The sequence below is a fragment of the Daktulosphaira vitifoliae genome, unplaced genomic scaffold (genome assembly GCF_025091365.1).
Source record: "Daktulosphaira vitifoliae isolate Bord-2020 unplaced genomic scaffold, ASM2509136v1 Scaffold_4, whole genome shotgun sequence".
Taxonomy (NCBI): Eukaryota; Metazoa; Arthropoda; class Insecta; order Hemiptera; family Phylloxeridae; genus Daktulosphaira; species Daktulosphaira vitifoliae.
In genome coordinates, this window is record NW_026099575.1 from 38846633 (window position 1) to 38858674 (window position 12042).

The 12042-nt window shown below is 25.3% G+C and overlaps 2 protein-coding genes across 3 annotated transcripts in view; one reads left to right on the forward strand and one right to left on the reverse strand.

The window, feature by feature from the left end:
* Positions 1-1277, reverse strand: part of LOC126905059 (uncharacterized) — a 3725-nt gene extending 2448 nt beyond the window's left edge. The window contains exons 1-3 of the mRNA XM_050684451.1: positions 1114-1277; positions 944-1041; positions 778-873 (exon numbers count right to left, since the gene is read on the reverse strand). Coding sequence (XP_050540408.1) covers positions 778-873; positions 944-986 — 139 coding nt within the window. The 5' untranslated portion in view covers positions 987-1041; positions 1114-1277. The remainder of the gene's footprint in view (positions 1-777; positions 874-943; positions 1042-1113) is intronic.
* A 4222-nt stretch (positions 1278-5499) lies between these two features.
* Positions 5500-10973, forward strand: LOC126903908 (MAPK regulated corepressor interacting protein 2). Of its 2 annotated transcripts, XM_050682486.1 has the most exons (6): positions 5500-5701; positions 5949-6002; positions 6715-6872; positions 8130-8180; positions 9392-9442; positions 10856-10973. In XM_050682486.1, exons 3-6 carry the CDS (start codon positions 6734-6736, stop codon positions 10924-10926), a joined length of 312 nt encoding a protein of 103 aa, XP_050538443.1. In that variant the 5' UTR covers positions 5500-5701; positions 5949-6002; positions 6715-6733; the 3' UTR covers positions 10927-10973. The 2 variants fall into 2 exon arrangements, with proteins under 2 accessions (XP_050538443.1, XP_050538442.1); XM_050682485.1 differs by lacking the exon at positions 5949-6002 and having other exon boundaries at positions 5502-5701.
* Positions 10974-12042: the final 1069 nt, after the last annotated feature.

Genomic DNA, 12042 nt, shown 5'->3' on the forward strand with positions numbered 1-12042 from the left:
AAAAAAAAAAAAAAAAAAAAAAAAAAAAACACATCATAGTAAAATAATACCTTCTCAGCTTCGCATCGAAGCTAAAAAGTACATATGAGATTTACTATTTATTATTAATTGTAAACCATAACTCAATTTAAAATGTATTTCATAACTTCAACTAAAATTAATATATAGGTACAAAAAATTGATTTAAAAAAAAAAATTATACATAAATGTTTATTATGATATTTATTTATAAAATATGTAAAGGAAATAAAGTCACAAAAATAAAGGAATATTTTGAATTATAGTTGAATACTTTTGTTTATAAATTATTGGTAATTGGAACATTTTTTTCTTCATTCCAATTAAATTAATTGTTACAATTTTTTTTTATATATAATTATACTTACATTTTGAGTTACATTTATGCTGGATCTGACCAGGAAGTATTGATTCATTAGATTTATGTACTAAAAGAGAGTATGTTTGTTCATCTGTATCTTTGTTATTGCAGTGTTCCATATCTTCATCAGAGCTAGGTCCTAAAATAGCATTTTAATTTTTTTAAATTTCATACCTAATATAAATGTTAGTATGTAGGTAACTTTTAATTTTAATTTATAAGTCTTCATAACATTATTCATAATTAATATCTTGATATAGTAACTTAAATATAGTTAACTTAGTAACTATAATTAATTTATTTTGTTAAAACTCAAAAAAAATATTAAAAATAAAATTGAATTTAAAATTATGAAGTTAATTTAAGTATACCTACCTACATATTATTGTTTAACTTACCTATATACAAATGTTCTTGATGACTAGAAATCCAAAGTTGAACTTTACTATTGCTAGAATTATATTCTTCATTTTGATTATTGGTGATATTGTTATCTAATTAAATTGTAGAACAAAATTTAATGTAATAAACACAAAAATAAAAAAATTATTTTAAAATTCTTACTAGAATGGGAGTATGTTTCATTTTTTTCAGCCATTTGAACCATATTTAACGTACGACGCTTAATTATATTATTATTATTTGTGTATTTTAATTACCTACTAGTGAATACTTATAATAAATTATTTAATTAAAGAAACAACCGTTGTAACTTGTAAATAACACTATCTCACCAAAATCTGAACACAAACAAAATAACCAAAAACAAAGTACTCAAAATTAACATAAAGTACACACAAAACATGCTAGATAAACAGTTAATACTATAATTAGTATATGTCGACCGTAGAATGATATCACGTTTATCAGTAACAATATTTTGCTTATCAATCTTGATTCATAAGACTTAAGTCAACATAAGTCAATTTTGACAGTTAAAAAAATATATTTATTTACGTTCTAAATGTCTTAAGTCATAGTAATGACTTACGCCTTTTTTGCTAAACAAATTAAACGTCATAGTGACTTAGGATATTTTTATTTTTGCTATAATATGTGCTAGAATACACATACACTTATGCCATCTAGACCAAAAANTATAGACCAAAAAAAAAGGGTAAAAAAAACTACATATGACAAAATTATAAAAAAAAAATGCCAAAAATTGACTTAAGCCCTTTTTCCCTGGAGCCAAAGATATAACAAAGATCTAAATGAAAAACATCTTAAAATTTAAGAAAAACAACATGTTTACACATAAATAGACATTGAAAGTCGAAAAAATTAGAAATTCGACGAAAAGTGAAACATCATTAAATAAAGATATAAATGAAAAACAACTTAAAATTTAAAAAAAACGAATTTTTTATTTTTGAATTGAATTGGGTTGGGTCGGGTTTCCAACCAAACCCAACCCTACGCGCACAATAGATTAACAAATACTGAGAACCGATTAGTAGTCCGCAGACAATGTTGTTGCTGCACGACACCATCCTTTCCAAACATCTGTTAGACAATTAATTCGTGATAACAGATGAGGTTTATACGACTAAGATATTAAAATATTATGAAATAAATGACTGTAATGAATACTGGCCGCCTACGTTTTTCATACCCATGCATATACTACTATAAATCACAAACGAAAAATTCAGTTTTCCACCTGACTGTTCTAGAAGTGTATAATTTTATACGTCTGCGTGTCTAATTTATATACGTTTTAATTATTATAATTATAGTTATATTAGTTAAATGCAGTAATTATTTATAACATTGAGAGGGATACGAGTAATATTCAGACAAAAATATGTATGACATTAATCGATAAGTGTATTACAATAATAATAATAATAATATTATAATCATTAAAATATATGTTCCAGCAATTATTATCGTCGTCGTCGGCGGCGGCGGTAGTAGTAGTGTTTATTTAAGAATGTGTTTTGCTATAAGAAAACTCGAACAGTCGTCATTATTATACATTGTCGACAAAAAAAAAAAAAAAATACTGATTTATTATTCACTATACTGATAACGGTCAAGCTTATAGCTCGTATATGAACAATTAATGTAATTGACGGCGGCATCGCGCCGCGTTAAGCCATCTGCTGTATTAATCTCGAGTGCTATAGTATTATAAAAATATATAATCATCAATACAGCCATCTGGCACACAATGTTTCGAACTAATTTTTTTTTTACAAATTAGGTAAAATTAACATTTTACGTACAGACATTATCTAAATATATGCATGTCGCTTATCAAAATAGCGGATTCGACGTTTAAAATTCATACTTTTCACCATAACCGTATAGCTTACCTGGAAAACGCATTTTTTTTTTTCGTCAAAAGCCAATATTACGTATATACTATTTGGCCGAGCATAATTTAGGCACGCGACAAGTTGTGTTAGTTAACGTCGTGTTTCATTACCCCCCCTATCATAAGATTTGGTGGAAGAGGAGAGGTTCCTCACTTGACTTAGGTTATCTTACGTTGGGTTTTGTCATCGCGGTCCTCTCCCATTGCATTATGTTAGTTTACGTTGGATTTATTCCCCCCTCCACGCATCCTTCACCTACACCTCAGTGGTGTTATGAGTGGGTGAAGCGGGGGGAACTAAAATCCCCTATATTACCCTACTAAGAAAAGCGTCAGATATCTTTAAAATATTTTATATTTTTCATAATTTCTGAATGTTTAAAATGTATAATACATGATTTAAATATATATAGATTAATTTATGTTATTTAAAATATTAAATATTAATATTAAAAATATTAAACTTTTTCGATTTATAAATTAAAAAGTTACTTAACCCACATTCTTCATATAAACAATTCCAATCATTTATTTTTAATATTTTTAAAGCATTTATTGTCGAATTAGGTTTTGTGATGGTGTCACGTTTTCATAATCGTGAGAATTATTTTAATAAAATACAGACAGCACATCCGCTGCCTGAGACTGATGAATTAACAAATAATATTTATTGCCAAATCGGCAATAATTATAATTATTATAAAAACCCAATAGACCTGACCATCGTGGTCAGTCGACTCCAGTGCCTTGTGTCATTCATCAGTCTCAGTACTCGGTTGTCGCTGTCCGGCTTACTGTTTAAAGTAAAGTCTTTGTTTATTCCTCTTCTAACCTATATACTCTTTTCCTCGACATTTCAGAGTACTTGTGTCTTGCACTTCGTCTGCACCTCGTACTTCATTATCCTCTCCTAATAACTAAAGTACTTGTGTTTTGCACTTCGTCTGCACCTCATACCTAGGTGTTACTCTTATTCTCCCTTCCTATAACAACAGCCTTTTGACACCCACAGCTAATCCGGAGTGTCAGCCGAGCACGGTGACTGCTGTACGACAACACGCACGTGAATACCTAGACAGCAGGCACCACATCCATCCTCCTGCTCGCTTCTTTTTCGTTTCATTTTTACTGTGATACGACAGTTTGCTATGATAATAGGTTTCAACTACAAAAATTAAATAATTTTACTTTTTAATATTTAAATTTTTTAACTTTATTTGTCTGTGTTACTACTAGTCTATAATATTCCAAATTTTTGGGTAACATGTTGCTACATAAATCATAAATCTAAAACAGCTTCGCATCGAAGCTCAAGAAATGATTTTTAGTTTGACCTGAATTTAATAAAAAATATTTACAATTATAATCAAATTTTATAATAGGCCCAATAGAGTAGATTTTTTTAACAATGGTTTTTTTAGTTATAGTTATCAATTAAAACTAATTAAGTTTTGAATATTTCAATTGTAGAATTTTTTTAAACACCAAAAGTTACACAGAAATTATTACTATGATTTATATTTAAATGATCTATTACAATAAAAATGCAAAAAAATATTGAGCTTTTCTGATAAATTTACAGTAAATAGTAATTATACAATTTACTGTCTGCATATTAATCTTAACAATACAAAATTTTTTAATTCTCATAAAATTTTCTATTCAACAATGTCAATTTCAAACTTGAAGTTGAGTTTAGAGTTATGGTATAAATTCAATTTTTTTTTTTATTTTAAATGAGATCACAATAACTAATTAAATGTTATAATAATAGGAGCTAATAAGGAAAGGCAGATATGATTTTAAGTCCAAAAATTGCTCATATCTACCTCCAAAAAAAGACTTTATGTGCGTACATTAATTATATAATGGGTTGTTTTAGTTCAAAGCCTCCTTCCTAACTCTTAAGTACCTATTGTTTTTCTAAAATCTGATACACTTCGACGGCCTTTATTGTTGTAATAATTCGTTAATAGACAGTACACAATTATAACGCTATTTTATGTTAATTAATATTTATTAATTAGTGATAAAGGTTATATTTTCCATCGAAAAATATATCACTACGATATTCATCTACTTAGAAATTTAATCATTGTATTAATCGATTTTGTAAATTATCGATACTCAGAGCAATTAATTAATTATATAATTCAGAGTAATTATCGTTGTAGTCCAAATTTTTGAAATCAGGTATTCGCAGTAATTGTTGTCGGAGTGAATGTAATCGGAGGATTTTTTTACAGTGTAGGAGCAACATCAATTCATGGCAATCCCCATAACCCAAAATTAATACCTTCTTATCTTCGTATTGAAGTTAATAAAGATCCTCAATTAAAATAAAATATATATTTAATGAGTTAATTACAGTTGCCCTGTTAAAATCTTTGAAATCTATGAAATTTATTCCTAAAAATAATTTGGGATCACCTTAGATTCAGATAGAAGTATAGTGAATTGTACGAGGAAATATATCCCCCATGACAGAACGTTTATTTTGTACGATGATGACGTTCCAGGACAAGGAAGCCGGTAGAGTTTTAAGGTTATTTTCATAACTACGAGACTAGTAAATTACCTTAATTATCTATATACCTAAACACTTATGGATAAATAAATGCTCACAATAGACCAACAGATCTGAGTCCATGGGCATTATGTCCACCTTGATAATAACTATGGATAAATAAATGAATATGTCAATATAAATCAGTAACCATAAAATTACTCAAAGAGTGACCATAAACCATAAAAAGTTAAAAGGTGCGTCAAACACTTTTGTTATCAATTTTAATCTTAATCATTACAACGAAGTTGACATCATTTTTAAGTCATAATTTTTTAATAATTTTTTTTTTTATCAACAACTTTTATGAATTGCTCTATTCTTGTTGAAATTATCAAACAATACCTGTAAATTGGTGTAATAATAAAATTACAGTGCTAAAATATTGCGCACTTACTTCTTACTACCTGCAAATGACACAGATTACTTCAGGGTAAGATCTTTAATCTATCTATAATTTTTTTTATTATTATCCGTGTATATCTGTGTATTTAATATAAATCGAATGAAAGTATTATTTGGACATATTTATTTAATGAATATATATATATATATATATATTGTTTTCGATTTATATCTTTATCAGAATATAATTTTTTTATTTAATTATTAATTACTAATATTATACTTCAAATGTATGAAATATTTATAGTTTAACATGACTCAATATATTTGTATAGCTCATTTTTAAATGGTGATAGTCAATCATTAATACACATTGTTTCAGTTTAAAGGTATCAAAAACTTTTGTAATTCTAAAATTCTTAACATTGTTTCACTAACAAATGATTAAAATATACTGAAAGTAGTTTATTAGAGAAAAGAATTATGAAATGTTTGGTAATTAACTCTTGTGAATTCAGATTAAAAATTTAATGAGAAATTATTAGTCAGTCTACTCATAAATTCTAAGTTGTTTAATTTTCTTTAATATGTACCAATGGTTGTTTGAGTTCAATTTTATTTTTAAAGATGAATGGTAAATTCTTTAAGATTGTAGTGAGACCACCTATGTTGTATAGTTTAATGTGTTGAGTGGTTGACCAAGGAATAAAGCTGAGAGTGAGTGTTGAAGAGATGAGAATGCTTAAATGGAAAGTTAAGTGACTAGAGAAGATAGGATAAGGAACGAACATATAAGAGATATAGTGTCAATCATAAATAAAATAAGAAAAAATTGACTTGGATGATTGGGTATTGTAATGAGGTGAGAGGAATCAGAAGCTATAAGAGTAGTCATGAAAATGGATTTTGAAGGATGAAGAGATAGAAAAAGACCAAAAAAAAGATGGAGGGGTGTTAATGAATAAGTAGATGATGTAGGAAATTGTGTCAAGTGAAAGTTTAGAATAAGAATGACTAATCCCAAGTAGTTAAGATAAAGATGAGGAAAAAGAAGAAGAAAAATAAATACATTTTATTGTTTAATTACACTTATAATTTTAGTGGAAATAATATATTAAACATGGGACGTCGATTGTCAGGGTCATCAACCAGAGCTCGTGACACTCAACCTTCACCTTTAACTCTGCAACATAATTCATCTTTGACTGATCGAAATGCTTTATCTCAACATGATGAACTTATACATTTTGTAGGAGATTGTAAGTTGTCCTGAAAAATATTATTGAGAAATTTTTAATAATTATTTTAATTGTGCAAAATTAATTTTATGCTAAATTAAATTTTTACATGTATAAATGGTTCAATTAATTAAGTTATTTAAATTAAATAATTTATAGTATAATTATAAAATAATTAAATTAAAATTTATTTAATTTATTATTGTAAGAATTGTTGTTAGTTTTGTGATATGAACAGGGCTCAAAGTGGGAGGATGCAAGAAGACTTAGTACCCCTAATTCTCAAAGTGCTTTAAATATATCCATTTTAAGATTTTATAAAATAAAGTTTTGGAACCATTAGATAATTTATTAATGTGTTATACGTTCAAAATATATATAATATTTCAATGATAAAAAAAAAAATTTTATCACTCCTTCCATTTCTGTAGTAAATTCTAGAAATCTTATGATGTAAGACACTTATAAATACATGTCATCATCCCATGAATGTTTTTCAAATCTACGAGTTACTTTCATTGGTTCTTCCTTTTTAGGTATTAACTAGAAATTTATTAAAGTCAAATCTTAAATTTAGGAAGGGTGGCACTTTTTTTTAACAAAAAAATGTTAGAGAGTCATTGTTAAATACATTTATGATTTTCTTACGGAAGAATATAAATAGAAAAATGTTGACACTCCCTACAAATGAAAAAAAAATTGTTTCTTCACCATGCATGTAATTTTGTTTGGAGGGATTTATCACCATCATACTACCTCCACCATAACTTTGCAGCTGGTTAAATTAGCGGCATCTCTTTAATAATATGTTGATAATATTGATAAATTAAAAATATGAATAACTAGCTTGTCTACTCTTATCTATGGTTATTTAAATAAAATTATAAAATAAAAAAAAACTAAAGAATTGATTAATTTAAGTATTCATTTTAGTTCTTTTAATTATCCTTTATGTAATTAGATATGAGATTTTAACTACATTCTTATGATAAAGAAGTGAAACTCTATAACTGTTTATTCAAAATTAGTTTGTCATATTATAAGCAATTTTATTAATAAACTAAAAATAATTGCAAGGCTTAATTAATTTTATAAATATTTATTTTAACCTCAATGAACTCTGTCATGTTTGTAACTTTTGCAATACTTTAATTGTAGTTAACAAAACATATAGTTCATTATTAGATTAAATATATATTTATTTTATTGACTTCAAAAGAGTATAGTATATACGTTATATATGAATTTCATTACTTAGTATAATATTATTCATTTCAGCATGGAATGTTATTTATCAGGAGTATCAAAATGGCTCTCAAGGAAATAATGGTAATTATTCAAAAATAATTGACCAAACCTATTATATTTTTACAATATTTGTTACTTGTATTTTAATAATAAAAGGTAATTCTTTTAACACTGAATTTTGGAAAAATCTCATAACTTTGATCACTAAATATTTTGTATTTGTTTTTTTTTTTAATAATTTATATAATTTTAGTGCTACGTTAAAATAATATTATTCATTAATTTTTAATAAGAAATTATATATATATATATAATATTATCATTAATTAGGTTCAATTAACTTGAACCTAATCTGAGAATCCATAAATTGTTAAAAAAAAAATTACAACAAAATGTTGATTTTATCAAAAGTTATACGAGTTGACAGATAGAACTGTTTCATCCAGTTTATACAGTGACGCAACTAAAATAAAATTACTATGAGGAGGGATGATAGCATACATATTTAATTCTTCTTTTCCTTGCCTTAATCCCAACTACTTGGGGTCGGCCACCCTTATCCTAAGCTTCCACTTGACAAAATCTCCCACATCAACTACGCTCACACAGCTGCCCTCATATCACATTTAATTACATCCCTGCATCTCTTTTGGTCTTCTACCTATTTTTTCCTCAACATTAATTTATATAATTATTTTTACAGCTTCTAATTCCTCTCTCCTCATAACATGACCAAATCATCATATACATTTAGAAAACAACATTATTTATTTATTTATAAAATAGAAAATATTCTAATTAAAAAAATTACTGGTCGATAACAGCTTTTGAAACAGTATTTTGGAAGTTTTGAAATATTTATAAAAAATGGCTAGTGATAAAAGTAGCACCATATACTCCTTACCACCAGTCATTACTTTAAATATTTAATAACTTCTGAAATATTGGTCCATAAGTTGTTATCGATCAGTCATTTTCTTTTTTACAATATTTTATATTTTAAAAGGTAGTTAAATATTTAAAAAAATAAGGTTGGCACCTCTTTAAATTATAAGGGATAATTAAAAAAAGTAATTATTAGCTAATAAATCTAAAAATATATGTAACTAAAAAAATGTCAAAACTTTTTTTAATGTATTTATTTTGCAAGTAATCAAGTGACTTATGATAAACCGTTGCAACCGAACTCTATATTTATTTTAATATCAAATTAATTTTAAAAAGAAGAACTTTTTATGTGCAATTATAGTCAGTTATTAATTTTATAATTATATATATGTATTCATTTTTAGGTCGATTTCTTATTCAATTTTATGCAGATGAACACGGCGATAAGCTGAAAGGTAAATTATTTTAATTAATAGCTGGATGTTCTTTCGGATTTAGGTATTTTTTTTTTTTATTCCAACTCCCAAAATTATGTGCAACTTAATTGATTAACTATGCTTCACACAATATTAAGTATAAAACATATAATTTTTTCTTTTCAAAAGTTAAAAGTATTCTATGCTTTATAATTGATTAATTCTGTGTGTAATAATAATAACTATTTTTTTTCAAATTCACTTTTGGATGGTTCTAAATTAAAATTAGAACGATGAATATATTAATTCAAAAATAAAAAGTAGTTACAATAAATAATTTGAAAAATATAGTGCATCACTGAATAAAAAGTTAAATAATAAAATACTAAATATATCAAAACCTGGTAGGACATGCTCCAATTAATACCAATGGTATACTAATAAAAAATAATTTTATTGAGTATTATATGTATCTAAAACTGTTTTTTAAGAAAAAATATCAGTATCTTCTTATTATAAAGTAGAACAATCTTATAAAAAATAGTACAAAGTTATTATATATTAAAACAGAAAAAAAAAAATTTTCCAAAAAAAGTATTAAACGAAACTTTTGAAAAATTATTGACAAAGATCGGAAAATTTTGCCGCAAGCCCTCGAGCGTTTAAAATTTTGACTGTTTTTGAGAAAAACGCTTGCTGATCCCAGCATTATACTATTTAAGGTTTGAAATTATCACCAGACATGCCCATTGATATTTCTGAGTTATCTTAAAAAATTAATTCAATCTGTTAATTTTTAACCATTTTATGAAATTTTTTTTTCACAAGTTAGAGACGCCAGGGCGTGCCGCCTGAAATTCTTGTAGCACTACGATAGGAAAACGATTTTTTTTATTAATATTATCTATTAAAAAATAATTTTATTATTATAGTGTGTTAATTGTCTGGTCAAATAAAGTAACTTAATTTTATTTAGCTATATTAAAATTAAGTTCATCTAATTATTTGCCTGTTGGTATTTTATTGAAAATTTGAAATAAAATTTATAATATTTTTATCTAAAAAAAATTTAAGTTTTTGATCTGCTTGTTAAGTCCTTGTTCATGAAGAATTCTGAAATCGCACAGTAAAATATAAAATTTATTCAAATTCTAGTTACTGATTAGTTATAATTCAACAGTTATATTAAAAACAATAAATATATCAATAGAATTTCTTAAAAGCTTCAAAAAATTTTTTTAAAAATAGCATCTAGAATTAAAGAAGTTTCAACTTCTTACTTTTCAGTATAATAAAATTAATTTAATTGTTTCTTTAAAGAAAAAAATATTCTAATATCATTAGGTTTACATTATTTTCATAATAAAATAGCAAAGAGTAGTGAGAGAGTATAGACATTTTGTAAAATTGGATAAATGAAATAATATAATTATTAACTTTTATACTTTTTAGGATTTAAACCTTTTGATTTAGAAGCTTGGTGGGGAAAACAAACAATTCAACGCTATCAGCAACGTTCCTAAACAATTAATTTCTGTATAAAATTCTTATAATAAATTTAATTTAATTCTTTATTTATATATAAATATGTATTTATGAATCTATTTGTAATTTAATTATCGTATAATCATTTTTTTTTTTTTTTTTTNTTTTTGTGCATTCATGGTGATAATCATATAAAAATGTTTTACATTTCTAATCAAAGATTGAACAGAGTGATTTTATGATCAACCAGTCTATTTTATAATTAAATTATTTCCTATTTTATAAGTTAATTAAATATGTATGTTACCATTTAAAAAAGTAGGTTACTACTTGTATACGTTATAAGGGATGATTCTAAAATGTAATTAATAGCTAATAAATCCAAAAATATAAGTTACTAAAAGAAATCAAAAATTATTTTCTTGGTGTGTTTATTTTGCGCGTAATTGATTGGCTTATGATAAACCGATCACTCTGTAGACAAAAGTTTGACCTACTCAATATTTTACAAAGTCGCTCGTCTAGCTCGTGATTTATCCCTATATTATAACCATAAAACGAATATATTAAGAAAACTATTTTTCAAAACATGGCTATATAAATTCATTTTTATAAATTTTTAACATAAATAAAATAACTTTTTGACGTTTATGCTAGTTTGAGGGGTTGAGTTTTAAAGAGAAAAAAAGAATTAATAATTTTTTTTATTTTTATTTATTTATAATTATATATATATATATAAATATTATAATATATACATTAGGGTGGCCCTCAAAAATCGAATGTCTTTTTTTTTACGCTACCCCTTAATTTTTTTTTAATGGTCAAGTAAATGAGCTGTCCAAAATTTGGGACCATTCCGTTAAGGTTAACCCGTGCCTATTAAGTTGAGTCGAAGAGTCAAATTTAATAGAAATAACTGATCTGTCTCATAACTTTTTTTCTCTTAACTTTGAATTATAAAAGTAAAACTCAAGTAAAGAAAATTTTACCAGAAATTCAAAAATAATAACTTTAATGTCGTTATATTAGATCTATTATTATATGGACAGTTAATTAATAATTAATTACAAACCTAATAGTTTAATTTAATTGTTATTAACAATTTTTAATTTTTTTTTTTTTGAATAATAATAACTTTAAAAAACCCAGCA

Bases quoted from the DNA above. Each gene is read 5' to 3' on its own strand.
- LOC126903908 (XM_050682485.1), top strand. From the start codon at position 5,682: ATGACACAGATTACTTCAGG. The intron at 5,702-6,714 runs GTAAGATCTTTA...TTATAATTTTAG, and splicing joins ATGACACAGATTACTTCAGG to TGGAAATAATATATTAAACA. The intron at 8,181-9,391 runs GTAATTATTCAA...ATTCATTTTTAG, and splicing joins TGGCTCTCAAGGAAATAATG to GTCGATTTCTTATTCAATTT.